The 26,542-nt window shown below is 40.9% G+C and overlaps 1 protein-coding gene across 2 annotated transcripts in view; it reads right to left on the bottom strand.

Annotated features, from left to right (window-relative positions):
- Nucleotides 1–26,542, bottom strand: part of LOC138735934 (uncharacterized) — a 129,085-nt gene that overhangs the window by 3,839 nt on the left and 98,704 nt on the right. For both annotated transcript variants that reach the window (XR_011340020.1, XM_069884609.1), the window contains exons 12-14: nt 19,634–19,786; nt 17,304–17,433; nt 17,169–17,201 (exon numbers count right to left, since the gene is read on the bottom strand). Coding sequence is in view for 1 of the 2 variants with exons in the window: in XM_069884609.1 (XP_069740710.1) it covers nt 17,169–17,201; nt 17,304–17,433; nt 19,634–19,786 (316 nt within the window). In the remaining variant the exon portion in view is untranslated. The remainder of the gene's footprint in view (nt 1–17,168; nt 17,202–17,303; nt 17,434–19,633; nt 19,787–26,542) is intronic.

Here is a 26,542-nt window from a genome sequence, read left to right on the forward strand (position 1 = left end):
AATGCTTGGGACATTGGAATCAGTACTGTGGAAGGAGGGAGCTCTTCCAATGGGACAGGCTCCGCCTCAACGGTGATGAGACAGGCTCCGCCTCAACGGTGATGGGACAGGCTCCGCCTCAACGGTGATGGGACAGGCTCCGCCTCAACAGTGATGGGACAGGCTCCGCCTCAACGGTGATGGGACAGGCTCCGTCTCAACAGTGATGGGACAGGCTCCGCCTCAACGGTGATGGGACAGAGCCATGGAAAATTGTATAACTAGGGATGTGGATAGGGCTTTAAGCTGAATAGCAAGGGGGGTGGGGTTCAACAGATTGGAAAAATGTGGATAAAGCTGAAAGGAAAGAAAGGTTATTGAAGTCTCCGGAATAAAAGATAGGACAGAATGTTCAAAAAGGATAAATATTTAAAGTTAAAGACAAATGTGAGGAAGGTGGTAAACACAGAACTAAATGTGCTATATTTAAATACATGCAGTATATGAAACAAGGTAGATGAGCTTAAAGCACAGAGCTTTAACTATCTGCCAACATCCTATTGGAAGATAGGATGTTGTGGGCATTAGAGATGTGGCTGAAGGAGGGTCACAGCTGGGAGCTAAACATCCAAGGATGCACATCCTATTGATAATTCAGGCAGCTGGTTGGAGGGGATGAGGAGGTTTTGTTAGTAAACAATGAAATAAAATCCTTTATGAGAAGAGACATAGGATTAGAGGATGTACAATCCTTCTGGATACAGTTGAGAAAATGCAAGGGTCAAAAGACCCAGATGGTGATTATATACAGGCCTCCAAACAGCAGCCACGATGTAGGGTGCAAATTACAAAGATGAGTTAGAGAAGTCACATAAAAAAGCAGTCCAGTGATCATGGGGGACTTCAATAAGCTGGTAGACTGAGAAATTCAGGCTTGTGCTGGATCCCAAGAGAAGGAATTTATGGAATATCTACAAGGTGGCTTTTTGGACCAGCTTATGCTGCCATTAGGAAAACGGCAATTCTGAACAATGCTGTGCAATGAACAGGAGCTGATTAGAGAGCTTAAGATAAAGGAGCCATTAGGAGGTTGAGATTATAATATGATAGAATTCACTTTGCAGTTTGAGAGGAAGGAGCGAAAATTGGATGTGTCCATATTGAAGTTAAGTAAAGGTAACTATGGAAGCATGAGAGAGGAACTGGCGAAAGTCGAGTGGATGGGAACCCTAGCAGCGAAGATGGTAGAGCAGCAATGGCAGAAGTTTTTGGCAACACTTTGAAAGGAGCAGGATCCTTTCATCCCAAAGAAGCATTCTAAAGGGAGGGTGAGGCAACTGTGACTGTCTGACAGGGAAATCAGACAGCAGAAATGCAAAAGAGAAGGCATGTGGTATTGCAAAAATTAGCAGGAAGCAGGAGGATCAGGTAGCTTTTAAAAGACAACAGAAGGTAATAGGAAGAAAAGATGGAATATGAAGGTTTGCTCGCCAATAAAATAAGAGGACAACAAACATTTTTTTTTAAGATACCAGTATATAAAGAGTAAAAGAGTCAACAGTGAAAATCAGACCACTGGAAAACGATAGCAGAGAAGTGGTAATAGAGAACAAAGAAATGGCATTTGAACTAAATAGAAATTTTGCACCAGGCATCAATAACGTGCCAGAAATTCAAAGGAGCCAGGGAACAGAAGAGAATGCAATTGCTATTACTGAGAAGGTGCTGGGAAGCTTAAGTGACTGAAGATGGATTAGTCATGTGGACCGGAAAGACTACACTCCAGGGTTCTGAAAGAGGTAGCTGAAGAAATGTGAACGCATTAGTCATGATCTTTCAGGAATCTCTTGAGTCAGGAATGGTTCCAGTGGACTGCAAAATTGCAAAAGTCACTCCATTCTCTAAGAGGGGAGAGGGGAAAAAGACAGGAAATTATGGTACGGTTAACCTAACTTCAATGGTCAGCAAAATAATCTAGATCCTATTATGAAGGATAAGGTTTCAAAGTATTTGAAAGCACGGATAAAATAGGCTAAAGTCAGCAGGTTTACTTCAAGGATGTTCTTGCCTGATAAATCTGTTGGGAGTTTTTTAAGGAAGTGATGAACAGGTCAGGCAAAGGAGAGCCAATGTATGTGGTCTACTTGGATTTTCAGAAGGTATTTGACAAGGTATCATACATGAGTCTGCTATACAAGATATGAGCATTATGGGAAAGGTACTGGCATGGATATAACATTGGTTGACTGGCAGAAGGTAAAGTGTTGGAATTAAAGGAACATTTTCTGGGTAGCTCCCCGTGACTTAGTGGCATTCCACAAGGTTAGGTGTTGGGTCCACTATGTTCACATGGTATGTTAATGGTTTAAATCAGTGGTTTACAAACTGCCCCACTAAACTCACATTCCACCTTAAGCAATCTCTATGCCAGAAGTGCTCTGCGATTAGTAAGGAATTGCTTAAGGTGTACGTGAGTGGGAAGAAAAGGTTGAGAATCACTGCTCCAGGCACAATTGTTAGTGAAATATTTTGCTTGAGAAAAATTGTCATTGGCTTGTTTCCTTTGGGGTTATGAAATGTGCACATAGCGAGTCAATTAGGTACGATTAAAACAGTAGTTTTCAAACTTTTTCTTTCCACCCACATACCACCTTAAGCAATTCATAGAGTAGCTATGGCATAGGGATTGCTTAAACTGGAATGTTAGTTTAGGGTGGCAGTTTGAAAATAACTGATGTAGATGATGGAACTGATAGCTTTGTGGCCAAGTTTATGAATGATATAAAGATTGGTGGAGCAGATGGTCATGTTGAGGAAATAGGTATAGAGAGAGACTTGGATAGGTTAGGAGAGTTGATAAAATGACAGATGGACTACAGCATAGGAAAGTATCATGCACTTTTGATAGAATGAATAAATAGTCTATTTTCTAAATGAGAGAATTTGGAAATTTGAGGTGCAAAGGGACTTTGGAGTCCTAGAATAGGACTCCTCCATAAATGAAAACTTGTAGGTTGAGTCAGTTCTAAGCTAGGCAAATGCAATGTTAGCATTAATTTCAAGGGAAGTAAAATATTAAGATGTAATGGTGATGATTTACAAGGCCTTGGTCAGACCATATTTGTGATACTGTGAGCAGTTTTGGGCCTCACCCATATCCAAGGAAGAATGTGCTGGCATTGGAGAAGGTCCAGAGGAGGTTGACGAGAATAAACCAGGGATGAGAGGGTTAACGTACGAGGAGCATTTGATGACTCTGCTCCTGTACTCACTGGAGTTTAGAAGGATGGGGTGGGGGAGGAGAAAATCTCATCGAAACATATTGAAAGGTCTAGATGGAGTGGACATGGAGAATATATTTCCAGTAGTGGCAGGATCGAAGACCTGAAGGCGCAGCCTCAGAATAAAAGGACGTCCCTTTAAAACAGAAATGCAGAGAAGTTTCTTCATCCAGAGGGTAGTGAATCTGTGGAATTCATTGCAACAGACAGCTATGCAGGCCGTCATTGGGTAGATTTAAAGCAGAAACTGATAGATTCTTGATTAGTAAGGGAATCAAAGGTGAAAGGGAGAAGGCAGAAGTAAGGAAAAATATATCAGCCATGATTTGAATGGCAAAGCAGACTCAATGATACAAAAATTAAACAATACAATTAAATAATGAAATAAAATGTCAATGGAAAAATTCAAAACACCTATCGCTATACAAAGTTAGTAAAAAACTAAAATGTGAGTATCAAGTGGTAATATCCTGGAAATAGACAGCAAAGCATCGAACCTTTAACAACCCTAAAACTTTGGATTGTGGTCATGGTCCATAAAAGGGCCTCCTGTCTTTAGGAAATTAGCATTTGAATCTTTAATGGCATATCTAATTTTTTTCTAAACTTCAACAAAATATATCATTTAACCATTGTGTATGTGTAGGTGGTAGAATCCTAGCGAAGATTTTGCCTGCAATGGAGAGCAACGTGATTCCCCTGTAGTTTGAGCAGTCTGATTTCTCGCCTTTGTTTTTGTACAGGGTGATGATGGTGGCATCACGAAGATCCTGAGGCAGTTTACCTTGGTCCCAACAAAGCTTGAAAAACTCATGCAGTTTGGCATGCAGAGTTTTGCCGCCAGCCTTCCAGACTTCAGGGGGGATTCCATCCATACCTGCTGCTTTGCCACTTTTCAGTTGTTCGATTGCCTTATATGTCTCATCCAGGGTGGGAACCTCATCCAGCTCTAGCCTTAGGGGCTGTTGAGGGAGCTGGAGCAGGGCGGAATCTTGGACTGAGCGGTTGGCACTGAAAAAAGATTGGAAGTGTTCTGACCATCGGTTGAGGATGGAGATCTTGTCGCTGAGGAGGACTTTGCCGTCTGAGCTGCGCAGCGGGCTTTGGACTTGGGGTGAGGGGCCGTACACAGCCTTTAGAGCCTCGTAGAAACCCCTGAAGTCGCCAATGTCCGCGCTGAGCTGTGTACGTTTGGCGAGGCTAGTCCACCACTCATTTTGGATCTCCCGGAGTTTGCGCTGAAGATGGCTGCATGCGCGACGGAAGGCTTGTTTCTTCTCTGGACAGGACGGCTTTGTAAGGTGAGCCTGGTGGGCAGCTCGCTTCTTTGCCAGCAGCTCCTGGATTTCCTGGCTGTTTTCGTCAAACCAGTCCTTGTTTTTCCTGGAGGAGAAGCCCAGTACCTCTTCAGTGGATTGCAGTATGGTAGTCTTCAACTGATCCCAGAGGGTTTCAGGGGACGGGTCCGTGAGGCGGGTTGCAACGTCGAGCTTTGCTTTGAGGTTTGCCTGGAAGTTTCCTCTCGCTTCGTCTGACTGCAGATTTCCAACATTGAACCTCTTTCTGGGGGCTTTATTGTTCCTGGGCTTTGGCTTGAAGTGAAGGTTGAGCTTGCAGCGAACCAGCCGGTGGTCAGTGTGGCATTCCGCGCTAGGCATGACCCTGGTGTGGAGCACATCTTGTTTGTCACTTTCTCGCACCAGGATGTAGTCCAGGAGGTGCCAGTGTTTGGATCGGGGATGCATCCAGGTGGTCTTAAGGCTGTCCCTCTGCTGAAAAAGGGTGTTTGTAATGACAAATCGCTGTTCTGCGCAGAGCTCCAACAGGAGGCGCCCATTGTCGTTGCACTTGCCGACGCCATGCTTGCCCAGGATTCCTGGCCAGGTTTCTGAGTCTTTGCCGACACGAGCGTTGAAGTCGCCCAGGATGACAACCTTGTCGGCTGTAGGGGTACGTTGGATGAGGTTGCGCAGGTCGGTGTAGAACTTGTTCTTTTCTGCTGGTTCCGCCTGGAGGGTTGGAGCATAGACACTGATGAGGGTGATGTGACGCTTGTTTTGAAGGGGGAGTCGCATGGACATGATTCGGTCCGAGAGGCCTGTCGGAAGGTTTTCGAGTTTGGAGGCAATGAAGCTCTTGACCATGAAGCCTACACCAGATAGGCGTCGTTCATCCGAAGGCTTGCCAGACCAGTAGAGTGTGTAGCCCGCGCCCCGTTCTTGGAGGCTGCCTACATCTGCCAGGCGGACTTCACTGAGAGCGGCTATGTCGATGTCAAGTCTGAGGAGTTCATGTGCAATGAGGGCAGACCGACGTTCAGGTCGGTGGCTGTCAGCCTTGTCTAGCATGGTTCTGATGTTCCAGCATGCTAGCTTGAGTTTGTGAGCATCTTTTGAGGGGGAGGACGTGGAGGGGGAGGACGTGGAGGGGGAGGACGTGGAGGGGGAGGACGTGGAGGGGGAGGACGTGGAGGGGGAGGACGTGGAGGGGGAGGACGTGGAGGGGGAGGACGTGGACCTGTCCTCGGGCCTGCGCAAAGGAGCTTTTAGGTGGAGTGCAGTGCGCGCAGTACTGGCCCCACCTTTACACCCATGGTTCGTGTGCCGTGGCCAAGCAAGCTGGGACGTGGCAGCGAGGTCCTTGGGTCGTAGGTTTTATATCGGAGTGGCCTTCTCCTATGCAGGTTTCTTACCCGGGCTGGAGGGGCCTGCCTCCCCTCCTAGGTCGGTCCATACTGCCCGGACCGGGGCGAGGCCGCCGCAGTTCACCCTGTGCCTGGATTGGGGCCACCGCCTCCCACTCTCTGCCCGGATCGGGGCCTTCACCTGCCCCACTCGCCCGAGGCCGGGGCCGCCGTCTCCCCCTTGCTCCTGCCCGGATCGGGGCCGCCGCCGTCTACCCTTCGCCCGGACCGGGGCCGGGGCCGCTGCTGCTCTCCCTGTGCCCAGACTGGGGCCGCCGCCTCCCACTCCCTGTCCGGACCGGGGGCTCCGCCTGCCTCACACGACCGAGGCCGGGGCCGCCGTCTCCCCCTTGCTCCTGCCTGTATCGGGGCCGCCGCCGTCTACCCTTCGCCCGGACCGGGGCCGGGGCCGCTGCTGCTCTCCCTGTGCCTGGACTGGGGCCGCCGCCTCCAACTCTCTGCCCGTATCGGGGCCTCCGCCTGCCTCACACGACCGAGGCCGGGGCCGCCGTCTCCCCCTTGCTCCTGCCCGTATCGGGGCCGCTGCCGTCTACCCTTCGCCCGGACCGGGGCCGGGGCCGCTGCTGCTCTCCCTGTGCCTGGACTGGGGCCGCCGCCTCCCACTCCCTGCCCGGACCGGGGCCTCCGCCTGCCTCACACGACCGAGGCCGGGGCCGCCGTCTCCCCCTTGCTCCTGCCCGTATCGGGGCCGCCGCCGTCCTGTTAAGAACAGGATTGCTGTTAAGAACACTTGAACCAACACATCATCAAAAGAAATCATCGGTTGATTCTACTAAATAGAATTCTACTAAATAGGATTCTACTAAATAGAATAATACCTAGTATCGCCGAGAATATTCTCCCAGAATCACAGTGCGGCTTTCGCGCAAACAAAGGAACCACTGACATGGTCTTTGCCCTCAGACAGCTCCAAGAAAAGTGCAGAGAACAAAACAAAGGACTCTACATCACCTTTGTTGACCTCACCAAAGCCTTCGACACCGTGAGCAGGAAAGGGCTTTGGCAAATACTAGAGCGCACCGGATGTCCCCCAAAGTTCCTCAACATGATTATCCAACTGCACGAAAACCAACAAGGTCGGGTCAGATACAGCAATGAGCTCTCTGAACCCTTCTCCATTAACAATGGCGTGAAGCAAGGCTGTGTTCTCGCACCAACCCTCTTTTCAATCTTCTTCAGCATGATGCTGAACCAAGCCATGAAATACCCCAACAATGAAGACGCTGTTTACATCCGGTACCGCACGGATGGCAGTCTCTTCAATCTGAGGCGCCTGCAAGCTCACACCAAGACACAAGAGAAACTTGTCCGTGAACTACTCTTTGCAGATGATGCCGCTTTAGTTGCCCATTCAGAGCCAGCTCTTCAGCGCTTGACATCCTGCTTTGTGGAAACTGCCAAAATGTTTGGCCTGGAAGTCAGCCTGAAGAAAACTGAGGTCCTCCATCAGCCAGCTCCCCACCATGACTACCAGCCCCCCCACATCTCCATCGGGCACACAAAACTCAAAACGGTCAACCAGTTTACCTATCTCGGCTGCACCATTTCATCAGATGCAAGGATCGACAATGAGATAGACAACAGACTCGCCAAGGCAAATAGCGCCTTTGGAAGACTACACAAAAGAGTCTGGAAAAACAACCAACTGAAAAACCTCACAAAGATAAGCGTATACAGAGCCGTTGTCATACCCACACTCCTGTTCGGCTCCGAATCATGGGTCCTCTACCGGCACCACCTACGGCTCCTAGAACGCTTCCACCAGCGTTGTCTCCGCTCCATCCTCAACATCCATTGGAGCGCTTACACCCCTAACGTCGAAGTACTCGAGATGGCAGAGGTCGACAGCATCGAGTCCACGCTGCTGAAGATCCAGCTGCGCTGGATGGGTCACGTCTCCAGAATGGAGGACCATCGCCTTCCCAAGATCGTGTTATATGGCGAGCTCTCCACTGGCCACTGTGACAGAGGTGCACCAAAGAAAAGGTACAAGGACTGCCTAAAGAAATCTCTTGGTGCCTGCCACATTGACCACCGCCAGTGGGCTGATAACGCCTCAAACCGTGCATCTTGGCGCCTCACAGTTTGGCGGGCAGCAACCTCCTTTGAAGAAGACCGCAGAGCCCACCTCACTGACAAAAGGCAAAGGAGGAAAAACCCAACACCCAACCCCAACCAACCAATTTTCCCTTGCAACCGCTGCAATCGTGTCTGCCTGTCCCGCATCGGACTGGTCAGCCACAAACGAGCCTGCAGCTGACGTGGACTTTTTACCCCCTCCATAAATCTTCGTCCGCGAAGCCAAGCCAAAGAAGAATGTGTAGGTGGAGTTTTATCTTTCCTTTTAATCAAAATCACACGTCTGGCCATCAACGAAGTAAAAGATAAAATGAGTTGCAGTCAATAAAATGTTATCATCTTGAAATGATCCATAAAGAGCAATTAAAGGGCAAAGTTCCAATTTAACCTTCAAAATCAACGATAATGTTTGAAAAATATCTTTCTACATGTTTTTTTCTAAATTAGGGCGTCCAAAACATATGAATCAAAGAAACCTCAGCAATTCTACATTTGTCACAGAGGATTTATATCAGAATCAATGGTCTAATTCTGCTCCTAAGTCTTATGGATCATATTTTTTTTTAATTTTACATCTCCAGACAGAATTGAAATTCACTGTGGAAAGAGAAAATATTGGAAGATCTAAATAAATGCATTCCTTCTATCTTTAAAACAGTGGTTCTCAACCATTTTCTTTCCATCACATACCACTTTAAGTAATCCCTATGCCATAAGTGCTCTGTGATTAGTAAGTGATTGCTTAAGGTGGTATTTGAAGGGGGCGTGGCCTGATGGCGAAGGAAGAAGAGGTGTAATTCCGTCTTCCCCTAGTTGGACTGATAAATACCCAAATTAAAATACTTTAAAAGTCTGGAAAGTCTGCTCAGAAGTTGTCTGAATGTTAAAAGACTACAATGCCTGCCAATACAAAGAAGTCAAAAGTACAGACTCAGAAGAAACATCCATTTAAAAGAAATGAGGCCTACTTACCAAGTGGAATACACAGAATCGATTGGACAGCTACTCAAACAACAATGTGTACCAGCTCGGCTAAGTTTTACCCCGGCACCCTCATAAGATGGCACCGGGGTTCCGATTTATTCTTCCTATCAAGATCCAAGAAGTGCCAGATTCGATTGAGTCGGCCCCGAAGCGTGATACTGCTGTGGGTCCCGGTGACGCAGAGGCCCGAGGCAGCGCATCAGAAGACGCAGATGCGCGGGCCTCAGCGCTGCCAGGGATGCGTGGTGTGTCAAGAGTACGCAAGTTATTAGACTAGGCTTGGGCCGTTGGGGAAGTTACTCAGCAGCGCTCTGAGTATACCAGGTCTGGTTCTGCAGGTGTGGAGAACAGAAGTAAAGTTACAAGAACAACTGAATTAAAAGAACAACAGTTTAAAGCCTTGTCTCAAACTGAACAGACAGAAAAAGAAATACTAACTGCTGCTGAAGGGAAAGAAGGTCGGCCTCATCGTGAAACTAGTGATACTACTTTTGATGCTGTTTTTACAATTTTGGAATCTATAGCTCATCAAATGGGTAACATGTCAACACAAATGTCTACTCAGATTGGTCATGGATTTATGAAGATGACTGAAAAAATGAATAGTATTTGTGAAGAAGTTTCCTCTGTTAAGAAAGATATCTCTGCTGTCAAAGCTGATGTTAATAGATGCCTGGATATAGTGGATATACTTCTTTTTAAAAAGATGGAAGGTGCCTTTCAAGTTTGTAAAGAACAAGTGGACTGAAAGATAAAGAAAAAATAGAAGATTCTTTTGTCAGATGGGAAATTCAGAAGAAGGACTTGTTGAAGAAAATAGACTATTTGGAAAACCAAAGTCGCTGGAATAATGTTAAAATATTGGGAATTCCTGACGGAATTGAAGGTCTAGATCCAATTTTTAAAAAATTTAAATGGATCCCTGAAGCATTGGGATTGGAATTTTTTCCAGAAGGTTTGGAATTAGATAGAGCACATAGGGCTCTACAAACGAAACCATTCTCGGGTCAATCTCCAAGAGCTGTTTTGATTCGTTGTCTACGCTACCAAGATAGGGAAACTGTATGAGAGCTGCAGCTCAAAATGCACCTAGATAACAATCCCTGTTGATGGTACAAGGAAACAAGGTTTTCTTCTACCCAAATTTAAGTCAAGAAATTATTAAAAGGCGTAAAGAATTTAATTCCGCTAAGGAAGTGCTTTGGAAGAAGGGTTATAAATTTTCTTTTAGATACCCTGCAGTTTTGAAGATCTTTTATGGGAACTTCCAATCACAGTTCTTTGAGCATGATCATGATGCTCTAATTTTTGCCAATTCTTTGCCAGACAGGACCACTGAAAGGCATTCTTCGCCTAAGAGGAAGATATCTGATAAGAGGAATGGAAATGGGAATGGGAAGACATCTCTGACTAATATGTCAAAAAGCTTGATTGATATTGATGATCCAGAGCAAGTTTTGGGACTAAAATCATTAGGGTTGTGAGCTGATTAAGACATAATTTTGTAAGTCCAGTTGGGGGGGTGGGGGGGATGGAGCTCGCTGAAGCTTTCAGAAGTCATCCGCCACTAGTAGGAGGGACTTTATTTCTTTCTACACCCAGTTAAGTGGGGAGTTACTCTTTCTTTGCCTTGGCTTCGCGGACGAAGATTTATGGAAGGGTAAATGTCCACGTCAGCTGCAGGCTCGTTTTTGGCTGACAAGTCCGATGCGGGACAGGCAGGCACGGTTGCAGCGGTTGCAAGGGAAAATTGGTTGGTTGGGGTTGGGTGTTGAGTCTTTCCTCCTTTGTCTTTTGTCAGTGAGGTGGACTCTGCGGTCTTCTTCAAAGGAGGTTGCTGCCCGCCGAACTGTGAGGTGCCAAGGTGCACAGTTTGAGGCGATATCAGCCCACTGGCGGTGGTCCATGTGGCAGGCACCAAGAGTTTTCTTTAGGCAGTCCTTGTACCTCTTCTTTGGTGTACCTCTGTCTCGGTGGCCAGTGGAGAGCTCGCCATATAACACGATCTTGGGAAGGCGATGGTCCTCCATTCTGGAGACGTGACCTACCCAGCGCAGTTGGATCTTCAGCCGCATGGATTCGATGCTGTCGGCCTCTGCCATCTCGAGTACTTCGACGTGGGTGATGAAGTCGCTCCAATGAATGTTGAGGATGGAGCGGAGACAACGCTGGTGGAAGCGTTCTAGGAGCCGTAGGTGATGCTGGTAGAGGACCCATGATTCGGAGCTGAACAGGAGTGTGGGTATGACAACGGCTCTGTATACGCTTATCTTTGTGAGGTTTTTCAGTTGGTTGTTTTTCCAGACTCTTTTGTGCAGTCTTCCAAGGGCGCTATTTGCCTTGGCGAGTCTGTTGTTTATCTCGTTGTCGATCCTTGAATCCGATGAAATGGTACAGCCAAGATAGGTAAACTGGTTGACCGTTTTGAGTTCAGTGTGCCCGATGGAGAGGTGGGGGGGCAGGGGGCTGGTAGTCATGGTGGGGAGCTGGCTGATGGAGGACCTCAGTTTTCTTCAGGCTGACTTCCAGACCTAACATTTTGGCAGTCTACCTTTGTAGTATTTATACAAAAAAAAACTTTTTTCTAGTGCTAGTTTTACTTTTACTATTTATTTAGATTATTATTGCAAGGGGAGCTTTAAATTTTATTATCGGAGAAGGGCAGGGGGCTTCATTTTCTTTTTTTTGTTGTGAATAGAAGGAATAGAAAAAGGGGATTCTGAATTTGTTTTTTACTTTATTTTGATAATAATCTCCATCCTGAATTTTGAAACCTTTAATGTGCAGGGTTTCAATAACCAAATTAAACGAAAATGAGTTTTAGCTTGTATTAAAAAAAGATGAAAGTCGATATTGCTTTTCTACAGGAAACTCCTTTAACTGAAAGAGAACATGTGAAATTGAAGATGGATTGGGTCGGTCCTGTACTTTCATCTTCTTCTAATTTGAAAGCGAAAGGAGTGGCAATTCTGATCCAAAAGAAGGTACCATTTGAATTTGAATCTTTGGTGGAATCTGCTAGCCGAATTTTAATGATTAATTGTAAACTTTTTGCGGAAGCATGGTCTTTGCTGAATGTGTATGCTCCTAACGTTGATGAGGAACAATTTATGTTTGAAGCTTTTCTAACTTTAAGTCAAGCTAAAGGAAAAATTTTGATTGGGAGAGATTTTAATTGTGTATTAGATCCATTGTTACATAAATTCCCAAAAATTGTGAAAAAAATCAAAGGCAGCGGTTCAATTGATGTCTCTGATGAAAGATTTAAATCTGATAGAAGTTTGGAGAAGATTAAACCCTACTGAGAAAGATTTTTCATTTTATTCTCCACGCCATAATTATTTTTCAAGCATTGACTTTTTAATTTAGTATCTGTACATTTGCAATCACATTTTATTCAAGCTAAATATAAAAGTAGAATAACTCCTGATCATTCATTGTTAATTACACATTTCTTGTGTTGGACCGGCAGTTAGTCAATCAACTTTTCGTTGGAGGTTTAACACAATGTTACTGAAAAATCCAGAATTTGTCAAATTTATTAAGGATCAAATTGCTTCTTTTTTAGACCCAAATAGGAATATGGTTCAAAGTAATTTTACTCTATGGGATGCTTTGATGGCGTTTTTACGTAGTCAAATTATTAGTTACGCAACAAAGGAAAAGAAGAAGTTTTTGGCAGAGACTCGGTCTTTGGAGAAACAGATAGCTGATTTGGAAAAAGAATTCCAGAGAAATTGTACGGAAGATAATAAGGCAGTTTTGACAAAATTGAAGTTACAATATAATACATTACAAACATATCAGTTTGAACGTCTGATTCAAAGCTCTAAACAGTGCTATTATGAGTTAGGGATATAACCCATAAAGTTTTGGCCTGACAATTGAAAACAGAACAGATATCAAGAACTATTAATGCTGTTAGGAAAGATAATTCAGTTACTTTTAAACCTCAGGAAATCAATGACCAATTTTTATCATTTATCAGAAAATATATACTTCTGAGGGAGTTCGAGATGACGGATTGATTGAATCTTTTTTGTCACAATTAAATTTGCCAATATTAGGGGAAGATAATGTGAAGAAATTAGATTCTCCTTTTACAGATTTAGAAATAAAGGACAGTATTCAACAAATGCCTAATGGGAAATCTCCAGGAGATTATGGGTTTACTGTTGAATTTTATGTAGCTTTTTATGATGATCTGTCCTCTTTGTTTATGGATGTTCTTCATCAGGTAGCTCAAGAACAAGCCCTACCAGACTCGTGTTTAAGTGCAGTAATACGTTATACCAAAAAAGACAGAGTTTCTTTGAAAGTAGCTTCATATCGACCCAATTTCTTTATTGAATGTCGATTATAAAATAATAGCAAAATTATTGGCCAATAGGCTTGCAAAGTATTTACCACAATTAGTACATGCTGATCAGGATGGTTTTATTAAAAATAGGTATGCCTCTGACAACATTCTTAGAGTAATTTCATTGATCAATGCTTCACGACAGCAACCCAACCTACCAATGGTAGTTGCACTAGATGCTGAGAAAGCTTTTGATAGGGTCAAATGGAATTTTTTATTTAAAGTGTTAGAGAAATATAAGTTTTGGCCCTTTTTTATTGGTTGGGTGAAAGCATTATATAAAATCCTGTAGCTAGGGTGACGACAAATGGTCAAACCTCTTCTTTCTTTAAATTATCATGTTCTACTCATCAAGGTTGCCCTTTGTCACCAGCTCTATTTGTGTTGGTCATCGAACCTTTAGCTCAGACTATTTGACAGAATGAGAATATTAGAGGTATAAAATTAGCAGATTGTGTTTTGATATATTTAACTAATCCAGAATGATCTTTAACTTACTTGCAAGAATGTTTGGAATGTTATGGTAAATTATCAGATTATAAAGTGAATTGGGATAAAAGTGAAATGCTACCAATTTCTGAAGGAAATTATGACCAGTGTAGACAAATTACTAAACTTCAATGGACTGATAAAATTAAATATTTAATTAAAGTTGATTTGATTAAATGGAAGGATTTACCTTTGTCTTTAGTAGGTCGAGTAAACTGTATTAAGATGAATATTTTTCTTTGAATCCAATATCAATCAATTCCTTGTCCCCTGTCAAAATCCTTTTTTCAAGATTTAAATAAAGAAGTTTGAGAATTTTTATGGAAGGGAAAATTAGCAAGAGTAGCAATGCATAAATTGAATTGGAAGTATGCTTTGGGAGGTTTGCAATTACCTCATTTCCAAAATTATTATGAGGCAGCTCAAATAAGATTTATTAATCGTATGTTAGATGTTACGTGTCCCCTTAGTTGGGCCAAGGTAAAATTGGCTGGTATATTGGAATCTTGCCACATCAATTTGTATTTAAATAGAGTTCTGCTTTGTTATAAAGATATGATGTACCAGTCCTGAAGCACTTATTAGGGATTTGGAATAAAGGGATTGAATTAATAGGTTCCAAGGGTAAAATGTCGGTTCAGGCTCCAATATATCAAAATAAGTTCATTCCTTTTACATGGAATAATAGATTTTTAAGAAATTGACAAAGCAAAAGGAATAAAGTTATTGCAGGATTGCTTTGAAGAGGGTGAATTTTTATCATTTAATCAACTTAGAGAGAAATTTGGAATTTCAGGGAATTCTTGTTTGTTTATTATCAAATTAGAGCATTAGTAAAAGAACATTTTGGAAGAGAAATGAAAATTCCTAAGTTGACAAAATACTATGGAAAAAATAAACTTAGATAAATCTAGGATTAAATGTGAAAATGATTTAACTTGTGATATTGATCAGGCCGACTGGGAGAGGATGTGTTTGGAAGGTGTGAATAAATTGCTTAATGTAAGATACAGTATGATTAATTATAATTTTTTGCATCAATTTTATCTAACTCCTGAGAAATTGAGGAAATATGGATTTAGTAATTCAGAGTTGTGTTTTAGATGTGGATTATGTGTTGGAACTTTTTTACATTCAGTCTGGCTTTGTGATAAAGTTCAATCATTTTTTATATAAAATTAAGGACTTTCTTCAGAATTTGTTTAAAATTCAATTTTTATTAGATCCCAAAATTTTCTTGCTGGGATATATTGTTCTATTTTTGGACTTGGAGTTAGATAAGTTTCAGATAGCCTTTTTGCGTTTAGCATTGATGGTGGCACATAAATGTATTGCAACTTCTTGGAAAGATGAAGTTGAGATCAATGTAAATCATTGGCATAATGAGATCTTGTATTTATATGAAAAAAATAACATAATTTGCATGATCATTATGATTTTTTTTATTAAGATGTGGTCGCCTTATTTGAGATATATGAACTTAGTAATATCTTAAATTGTGATAAATGTTTTTGCTTCCCTTGTGGGGTCTGTTGAGGGAGGGGGAAGGGGTGGGATAGTTCTAGTTTTAATATTAATTATTATGTTATGGATTTTTGTAAAAGTTTTGGTTTGAAAATTTTAAAATAATTTTTTTTAAAGTAGCATTTGAGTAGGAAGGCAAGGTTGAGAATCACTGCTCTAGATCCAATTGTTACTGAAATATTTTGCTCATTGGCCCATTTCCTTTGGAGTTATGAAACCGTGCACATAAGTCAATTATGAATGATTAAAACAGTGATTTTGAAACTTTTTCTTTCCACCCACATACCACCTTAAGCAATCCCTTACTAATCACAGAGCACCGATGGCATACGGAATACTTAAAGTGGTACGTGAGTGGAAAGAAAAGGGTTGAGAACTACTGCTCTAAAAGAGTCAATTTATTTAAAATATTTCAGTGGAATGTTTAGTCTGTGTTTTTATCAACATGTATTGTTTCCAGCTTTTGAGCAATTGTTCTTATTTTCTCCCTCCTTTCCATATTTCCTTATGACAGAAAATACCATTTCAGCCCACTGATGTGCCGCACAAACCAATTCCTTGTGATGTTTTTCCCCGTAATCTATTTTTAACACATTTTCATCAAAATTCACCAGATTCTACTTTTCACCTGCACTCTAGGTGCAATTAGCAATTAACATAAACCTGCACAACTTTGGAAGGTGGGAGGAAACTGAAGCCCTGAGAGGCAAAACCACCAGAAATCAAGATTGAACCCAGGTGGTTTGGATTGTGAGGCATCTGTGCCATCCAATAACATGTCTCTCTTTCTTGTCCTACGTCATCCTTTTTTGATTAGATTATTAATATTAAAAAGCACTCATGTCTTCAAAATGCCAAGAAAATAGTTGTTGGTTTATCCATGCAATTTTCTATTCTCACACAGGCAACCCAGAAAGGAATCTTCGGAATATTCTGAGACTGATCTCAGCAATTTTTTTTTAATAAAGACAGCAGCAGTAGAACCTCCAAGAGCTCCAATTTGGATTTGGAGTTTCAACTTTAGGTGCAAATAACAATTTTATCAAAAGAATTTAAAAGTTGCTTCCTTTAAAACTACGTTGCATGCCTTTGAGTGTAGAATTTGCCATTCTCTACCCACAATCAGCCAGTTTAGATATAAAAAGCTGGTGACATTATGTTCTATCTCTAAAATTAAATTTTGGATGCAAAAAGTATTGCTTTAAAATATTTTGATATATTTATGAATAACAATTTGGAAAAAAAATTATAAATGAAAGATAATTTAAAAAATCAATGCATATCCTCAAAGTATGTGGTTCTGTAATATTGAAAACTAGCTTTTAATAATTGCTTATTTATGAGACAAGTTACTTAGAACTTCCATAAGTTACATACTTTAAAATATGTATCCTATGAGTCCTGAACCTAGATTAAACTTTAAAGCCTTCTTTCAGGTCTGCAGTTGATCAAATAACATGATACTCTCAATGGTAATGAATATATCCTCATAACATGAGCCATTTCATGATTAGAACTAGCTTATAGCATGGTGCTTTAAAAACGAGTGCACAAATAAGAGACTCCAGATACATTAAGTACAATATACACCAAAAATTCCATAATCTTTTGAACCATGCAAATGAATAGAAACTCTAAGCAAAAGTGTCTCATTTTCATGGGATTAATGCACATTAATTCTTCCCATAATATTCAGTTCAACCATTTGAGTTTGATATTTGATGACAAAGTAACTCTCTTCACATTAGAAAACAGAGCCTTTACATACCATCAACCTCAACAACCAAACCCTTGATGGAATCTGTGAAGGAAGAGAAACAGATCAGAATCGGAAATGCAGCTATTGTGACCATATTGTACTTTTCACTGAGAAGTGTGGCTTGTTTTGGGTATTTCTGCTTACCTCCAGGAACCTCTTCAAATTCTGTGAGCTCTTGGGGAAAGTTTATCAAGCCTGGCTCTAGTGACATAATCTGGTCCACAAGAGCGTGAAGGAGAGTAAATGTCCTGTCTTTCCCCCGCAAGAGAACCACCTACAAATAATAGGTAAAACAAGAGTGGCAAAATTGGACAATGTTAAATCGGCTAAGTTTAATTTGTAAATATTTGATTTTAGTTTAATTGCCATTCGGAGCTAACAGTTAAACTTTAATATACAGCCCTTTACTAAACAGTGGATTACAACCCAATTATTCAAAATCTGTAAGAGCAAAACTCACAAAATGTCTCCTATTTGCATAGCAGGTGTGGTGATATGTAATTACACCACTAGGCCACCAGGGGTCATCTCGGTGACCTTGTATATAAAGCAGTCCAGAGCTACAGTCTAGCCTTGCAGGTTCGTCTTGCAGAGAGACAAGACCTCTTAGTGTACATATTAGTTTATTAAAGCTATCTTATACTCACACTGCTGGTGTGGTTATTGTCAGTACAGCAGGTTAAAGTAATTATTCTCTTTGCTGTGTGTAGCTACATCATTAAAAAAATGTTCATGGAGATTTCTTTGGCCAAGTTTCCAACAACGTTATAGATCTATCCTTTTAAAGACATTCATGATTTTAAAAGAAATACTGATCAGGATACATGCATTTAATAATAAATTGTGATATACTGTATTAAAATGCATTTATCATTGAAACTGATTTGCTGACTACCTGCAGTGTGATTACAAAGTGAATTTTAAATTTGAAGTTTTGTAATCATGCCTAAGACATTACTTCCCAAGCTATGACACTTTCCCTGCTTGCTGGTTCTGGGACATTTTAAAATGACAAAGGCTCAGAGTCACACAGCATGGAAACCGGCCCACAAACCTCTCCAACCCCATCCCAACCATACAATTATCCAACTGCTTCTTAAAAGAAGTGAGCGTAGCCACTTGTCTGGCAGCTCGTTCTATATACCCAGCACCCTCAGAGTGAAGAATTGTCTCCTCACGTTCCTTTTAAATCCCACCACCCTCACCTTATAGTTATATCCTCTCATCTTAGATTCTCCTACTCTAGGAAAACAGACTGTCACTGTTCACCCTATCCCACTATTCCCTCATGGTTTTATAGATCTCAGTAAAATTCCCTCTTTAAGTATTCATATGAAAACTTGCATTTCAATCTGCATGTGGAATGATGTGCAATCAAATCAGTCAAATGCTCTCCTCTTCAATCATTCTTGGTTTGTGCTCATGGGTGATTCTCCTCCTCAGTTAGTGAAAAGGAGACCTCTTATAAGTTGTCAGTGGAATTATAGGGACAGGGTGAATTGATAAACCAGATCCAGCAGCTGTGAAAAGACTGAAACTGGGCTTCAAAAAGCTGTCCTTCAGAATATAGATGAGGAGCAGTGAGAGAGAATTCCACAGAACTCCCTTTGGAGAGCAAAGGAGAACTTCTTCAGGGTAGGGTAAGCTGTCTTCTGGATATCATGGAGTGATGGGCCAATGAAGGCCAACAATAAACTAGTAAGTGCCATAACAGATGAAATGGAATGTACAATAAGCATGCGCTGCATTCATATAAACGGTTTTCCACAAATAAAAAAAAACTGCAAATCTAAATCTATCATATATTCAATTGTCCAGCAAAATAATTATCCGAAGCAGTTCAGGAACAAATCATTCACAGTAATGTTAAAGTGAGGACTGGTTCTGAAGCTAGAGCACAGTCCTGAGTCAGTCCTCTTGCTGAGTAATCTTTCTAGTCAAGATCTATAGAGGTGTGTAGAAAAGTGTATGCTTACAGTTCCATTCACAATATGTAAAAACTAGGACAGGGATGCAGAGAGTTGAAATTTTAATTGTTTGTTTTGTAATAAGAATAAAATAATTAAAGTGAAATGAGATATTTTTAAAGCTACAGTAATTCTCTGGCTAGTATGAAACTCTACAATATTAGTCTGGTGAGCATCATATAGTTTCCCAAAACTCAGCTTCGCCTGAGTGTGGATTCACTCCCAAGATAGGCTAGTGAAGTTTTACTCTTAAGCTATCCCAGGACAGATCCAGCAAGTTATAGTACTCAACCTGAAGATGGCCATTTTAAAAATTCAGGTTGTTTCTGAATAAAACCAAATTCTGTTGCCCTTCCGAATGAGTGTACAATGAGAGAACGGCTGAATCAGGTCAGATTCCAATGAGTTTCCAGAATTACTTTGCTCTGGAGGTGCAAAGTAAGAGACTTTTCCATCATTGTCAGGAAGTTCCTGGATCCTGGATCATTTAAGTAGAGGTCAACTTACTTTTGGGAGAGATGACAGAGAAATTCCTTTTGCCACTTCCTTGCCAGCATTCTTGTTTAAGAAAGTGCCGATTGCGAAGAGATAATCAAGCACAGAAACAAACAGCTTGCTGTTCTGCAACTGTGAACATGCCTTCATTTTTTGCTGTATCAGCTGAAACAAAAGGCAAGAAAATGGTTAACGTGACAGTATGCCACTCAAGGTTCAAATCTACAGTTTCCTAAATGGTGTTTGTTATTAATGTTTCACCTGATCAAGCTTGGAGATATTATCCAAAACTAGGGAAAAAAATCTATTTGAAACATAAAATGCACAATAAGCCAACACCTGCACAAAAGTGATTAAAATCACTCCTTTGCATTCTTGATTTGCTGTATCGAACATTCTAGTTCACAAGGAAATTAATTCCTGTTCATTGAGGAGGCACAAGGGTTAGGAAAAAAATAGCTGACACACTTCAAACAAATGAATGGGGGAAAATAATCTAATTCATTAGTTGCAAGTTCTGTTTGAAATTCACAGGGCATTGGTGAGCCAATGGATAATCGACATGAGGCTTTGCAAAAATTATTAGTCTTAACTACAACAGAAAAGAGAATTAGATATAAGCAGATGGAATTAGAGTGCTGCATCATTTTATGGAACTGGTGAATCTCACTTTAAAGAGGGGAACAGGCCAACCAGATTGGGTCTTGACAAGGGAAGTTTTCTGAACAGCACACACTTAAAATTCATCCATCATTCTATATTTCTCATTTTTATACCATTCAAGTTCATTCTAAAACATTCAGGAAATGAGCTACAATCACCTTTGCAGGTAAAGCATTCGACATCCTGATAATTCCCAGTTTAGTAAAAAGTGATTGTTTCACCTCTATAACCAGTCGATGATTCTATATCTATGTCCTCTAATTATTCACAAATATAGTCCTTTTCCTTTTCTATAGATGGCAACCTTGCCTGATGTAGTAAATCCCCATTAGATTACGATGGAGAATGATTTAATTTTACCTCCATTGGGAGACACAACATAGAATACCTGTTTTTGCTGCAACATTCATTCATTTAAATGTAAATTTCATTTGCAGCATGGGAGAACCCAATTCTTGCCATTTAAATCTGTGCCTCTCAGTTACATACAAATTAACCTACAACCTTTGGAAGGTGGGAGGAAACCAGTGCAACCGGAGGAAATCCATGCAGACACACGGAGAACATATAGCACATTTATAGAGATGTCAAGAAGGTGAAGAAGAAGGATGAGGGAATTTATTTATTTGGATGAACTGGAGTACTTGGGGTTATTCTGATAGAAACAATGGGTATGGATAGAATAGACAGCAGGACACTATTCACTTTTGATTACAGGGTCAAGAATAAGGCGTGTAGAATGAGAATGTAGGGGAAAAGAAAAATGACATTGAATATATTTCACAAAACTAGTCATTAGGGTCTGAAATACACTGGCAGAAGTGGGAGTGGAGCAGATTTAATTGAAGGAGCCTACAGGGATCTGTATAAAAATCTAATTTTTACTTCATTCCAAGGGATGCCATGGTCTTAACAAGGTTCTTCGGTGGGACTCTGTCAAATGCCTTCTGAAAGATTATTGATACATCATCTGCTGAACCAGCTTGAACTATTTTCTTTTTACCTCATTAGAGATAGTCAGGCATGATTTGTCTCCATCATTCTTGAGTTGGCTTTCCTTAATTAACCCTATCTTTCCGAATGAACATTTTATCTCTAACAATGATTTCTAATTAACTGTGAGTTGCAACCAAAATTGCACCATAATTTGAATAGCTTGAATTTGACATTTTCCCAGTGTGTGCATAGGAGCCTCATGGTTAAGTGGCATCCAAACATCTGGACTATTGATGTAGGATCATAAATTTGAACCCCAGCAGGGGATTAACTAAATCTGGAATTAAAGAGGCTTTGGTATCAATGAACTACTGGATTGTTATTAACACCTTCACTATCTCGTGGTCCTGCTGGTCTAGTTCATGTGCAACTCCAGGCAACTAATGGGGGTGAATCTTAGTGATCTCTTTAAGTTACAGGAAGTTAGGGATGGACAATGTATGTCAGAATAGTCCACATCTCATAAATTAATAATAATATGAATTAAATTTTAAATTAGACGTGCAGCTTGGAAACAAGCTCTTTCAGCACATGATCCTGTGCCTCTCAATTTCAGATTTATTGTCAGAGTTCATACATGACATCTATACAATCCTGAGACTTTTTTTTCCCTGTGGGCGAGGCAAAATTACCATTTATTGGTAGTGCAGAAAATACTGTACTTAACATACACATGTACACATTTTCCTGTGAGCGAGGCAGAATTACCATTTATTGGTAGTGCAAAAAAAAAATTGTACGTGATGGACATATGTAAACAAAATTATTGCAATACAGAGGGGGGAAAAAAACAATCATGTGCAAAAATGATCCTTGTCCTTAACCGAGTCTCTGATTGAGTTTGTTGTTGAGAAGTCTGATGGTGGAGCTGTTCCTGAACAGCAGCGTTGCGAGTACCTGTTTCCTGATGGTAGCAGCGAGAATAATGTGTGTGCTGGGTTGTGTGGATCCTTGATGATTGCTGTTGCTCTCCGATGGCAGTGTTCCCTATAGATGCTCATGATGGTGGAGAGGGTTTTGCCTGTGATGTCCTGGACTGTGTCCACTCCCTTTTGTAGGGCTTTCCACTCAGGGATATTGGTATCCCCATATCAGCCTGTGATACAGCTGGTCAACACACTTTCCACCATACATCTGTATAATTACACATAATTAACCTAAAACCTTGTACAGGATGGGAGGAAACCAGAGAGAACTCAGGGTAATTCCCATGCAGGCACAGGAAGAACATTCAAACTTCTTACAGACCGCGCTGGATCTGAACTTGCATCTGCTATAGCGTTGCGCTAACTATTTAATGAAAAAATCATCAAAATCACAATGAATTTGCTACTTGCTCGCATCTTGCCTTTTTTTTAAAGTTGTGGGCATTTCGGAAACCATATTTGAACAGTGATATACTTTAAGATGACTGAGAGATGCTCTGTCAACAATTTTTTTTTATTGATCTTATTTGTTATCCACATTGGGTATTTGATACTTTCCAATTTTGGCCACCAAATGGTAGTGCCAGGTTAGGTTATTGCTATATGCAATACAAAACTTTCACTTCTGCCCAGAAACCTTTCATTCCGGATTTCAGAATTGAGAGCTCTGTGTGGCAAAGCAATATCTTCCCTTTCTTGCACAAAATATTCCCTGAGCAAGTCTGTCAACATTTTTTTTTAAATCAGCATATATTTATAAGAGCCCTTTAAGAGTCAAGACCTCAAAAAACCCAGCTGGGATTATCCAAATTATTTCACTCAGAGTTCTTATAATGAGTTGGCAGAGATTTGAAATCCAGTCTCAGAGGTGAAGCACATTTAACTCACTGGTTATCCAGTCTATTAAATTGAACTCTCTGCATGTCAATCTAATGCTTGAATGGAAATCACTCAATTCTCTAAGGATAGCAATCATTGAACATAGCATTTATTTGTATATTAATTGTTTTGTTTCATCAAATTTGAAGTGTCTCAGACGCAAGTTTCCATATTCAAATAAATTTGTAATTTTCTTCTTTCCTTTTTTCAGCAGGCTGTTATATTGCACTGGGGCATTTTGATGTCATATAAAGCACTATATAAATGCAAATCTTTTTTCTTTGTGGTTTCAATAGGAGGTATCAATAACCCACATACAAGTGCATTTTGACAATAGAATATACAGTGTTTATGATCTTAATCAGAAACTATTTCATCTGTTGTACGAACAATGTCAGGAAGAGCTACTAATATTTTGCTCTCTACTAAACTCACCAATAAAAATCAACAGATAAAATGTTGCATACTTTTACAAGAGCACCAATTTCTACTTACCTGGACAGTGATTACACTATGCTCTCATGCAAATTGGAATTAATGAAAAGCTGCTACAAGGGCTTCATTAAAAAAAATGAATATATTTTAATGTCTTCACATTATCTTCCTTGAAAAAGTACAATGCAGAGATCTGGCTCCAAAAGAAGCGGTAACAAGATACTGTGCATGCAATTTCTTCATTTAAATATCTTTAGTCACAGTAGCAGGATTTTAGTCTAATATCATATCAGCTGCAGATTTGCCAGGCAAGGTTTAGAAGACAGACCAATCCATGTACCAATTTTAAGCCATTTGTCAAAGGAATGAGCAAAGTGTTTCTCTGTGTCATAATAAAGATGTCTTTATCTATAAGTAACTAAATAATCAAGTCTGGATTGGCGGGCTGGAGTTCAACAGAGTCCAGGCACGGTACGGCCACCATGTATAGAGCTCCCACTTACCTGTAAATAGTTATTGTTATAACCTCTCCTCTCATTACTACCACATCGACAAACAGATCCGATACGCTCAGACCTCTCCAGCCTTACTCTCGCGTCTGCACTCAATACCAACTTTTAGTGGACCAAGGTGGATTTGCAAACTAATTCAAAATCAATTCAAGGTAAAAACATTTCAAACTCAACAAACTTGTTGCACACCAACCAACTAACAGGCATTCAGCTCAGAGTTCAGTTTCAACAACTACGAACCATAAAATCATTACATTTCACAGTAAACACATGAATACCTTAAAGTACAGAGGAAGCTCTTTCCCAAATGGTGCACAGTGGATTATTTTCATAAAAGAGCAAGTTATTTATGTTCTTTCCCTAGAGCCAATCATCTCTTTTAATTATTAGCTGCCCTTTAGGTCAAGTTTATTGTCATCTGATTGTACACATACAACCCAACAAAACAGCATTCTCCACTCCTCGATGCAAAACATGCAGACCACAACCAGACAAACAATACATATGCTGGACAAGTATTTCATCAATACAAATAAATAAAAATTGTTTTGTACATATGAGAGTCTTGATGGTTAGTGAAAGCAGGTCCTTTGGTTGTTCAACATTCTTACTGCCTATGTGAAGAAGCTGTTCCTCACCCTAGTGGTACCGGCTCTGATACTCCCATATCTCTTCCCCGATGGGAGCAGCTGAAAGATGCTGTGCTCAGGGTGAAAGAGGTCGAGATTTTGTGTGCCCTCTTCAGATAACGATCCCAGTAGATAACATCAATGAAGGAGGGATGGAGGGGGGGGGGGGAAGATGGAGACTCCATTGATATTCAAGGTGTATCCAATGGAACAGCCGGGTGAGCTGTTGCCTCACAGACCCAGCAAATTCCTTTCAATCACAACCTCTCGTGCTGCCTATGTGTTTTGCTGTTCTCCATGTGACCGCATGGGTTTTCCACTAATGCTCAGGCGCTATCCCTACAGATCTCCAATATAAATTATCCTGTTATGTACATGCATGAACAAATTAGGTGTGGGGAGGGAGTGGTGGGAGGAATTGATGGAAATATGGGGAGAATTAAATGGAATTAAATTAGTTTTTGGCATGGAATCAGTGACTATTGGGGCAATTTCTGTGATGTAGACATGATGCATGCATTCTTATTTAATTATTCCATGTTTTTTATTGACAGAGCTGCTGAGGGCAAGTATTATCTGTCCCACTAATTGCCTCCCTGTAGTAGGATGTAGTGGTTTTCTTATTTTTTTGTGTGGCTGTGGAAAGCATCAGCATCACTTGACAAGAGAACAGACTCAAAGAAAGATTCAAACCATTTCAAAGTTATTAGGCACAGACACACAAAATGGAAACATTTTCTATGAAACACCTTCTAAGAATGGAAACATCCTTCTCTGGGGCATTTATTTAAAACCAGATTAAAATAGCAGAAATAGGTCCTCCTACATGATTAGGCCATTCGACTGTTCAATTGGATTATAGCTGATCTGTACTTCTCCTTTGTTTACCATCTTGGCTCTATATCTCCTTGTAGTATAATATTGGTTAAGAATGATGATTGTTACTTCCTTCAGAATTGTGCGATGCGCTTAATCATTCCCCCGGCTGCAACAATTCTTCAAAAAAGTTCCAGAGAGGAAATTTCATTCTTTAGCTCTCTCCCAATTTTGGTCAGCAGTGGCATTTATTCATTAAGCATATAAAGTTAGATCGAGCAATTAAGGAAAAATGACCTTTTTTAACAATATGACTATTGCTAATATTCCCACTCACGTCAACATGTCAATCTCGCTTCCCCTCCATCAACTCCATCTATACTTCCCACTGCCACGAAAAAGTAGCCAGCATGATCTTGTTTTACAGCGTGGTAGAAGCAGATTCCAGATATTTAAACCCATGCCATCCAATTATACTCAAATTAACCTACAACCCCAAACATTTTGGAAGGCAAACAAAGCACTCAAGGAAAACCCACGCAGACACAAGTAGAATGTAGGAAAACCTTACAGACACCACCAGATTAAAACCCAGGCAACTGGCCCTGTAATTCTTTCTTTGGCTTGGCTTCGCGGACGAAGATTTATGGAGGGGGTAAAAGTCCACGTCAGCTGCAGGCTCGTTTGTGAATTGCTATAGTAACCGCACTGCCTGTTAAACAGCTCATCCCACCCCACCTAGTCAGGAAAAAGATGCATGAACGTGAAATTATGAATCACCAGATTCAAGAACAGTATCTTTCTTACTGCTAGCAGACTCCTTAATGAACCTCATGTTAGCAAAATAATATTTCCCATGCTCTGTTCCAGCTGATCTCTCTCTTTGTACTCTGCATTTTGAACTCATCTTTATTTGTTGTACTTGGGTATTGCTTGATTTGTTGGATAGCACGCACATCAAACTTTTTCAATGCACGTGACACTAAACGAACTACAATCAAATTTAACTGATTGGATAACTTATTCTTGTTCATTTTTTTTGTGACAACGATTGGAGACCAAGCA

Source organism: Narcine bancroftii, chromosome 6 (assembly GCF_036971445.1).
Source record: "Narcine bancroftii isolate sNarBan1 chromosome 6, sNarBan1.hap1, whole genome shotgun sequence".
Classification (NCBI taxonomy): domain Eukaryota; kingdom Metazoa; phylum Chordata; class Chondrichthyes; order Torpediniformes; family Narcinidae; genus Narcine; species Narcine bancroftii.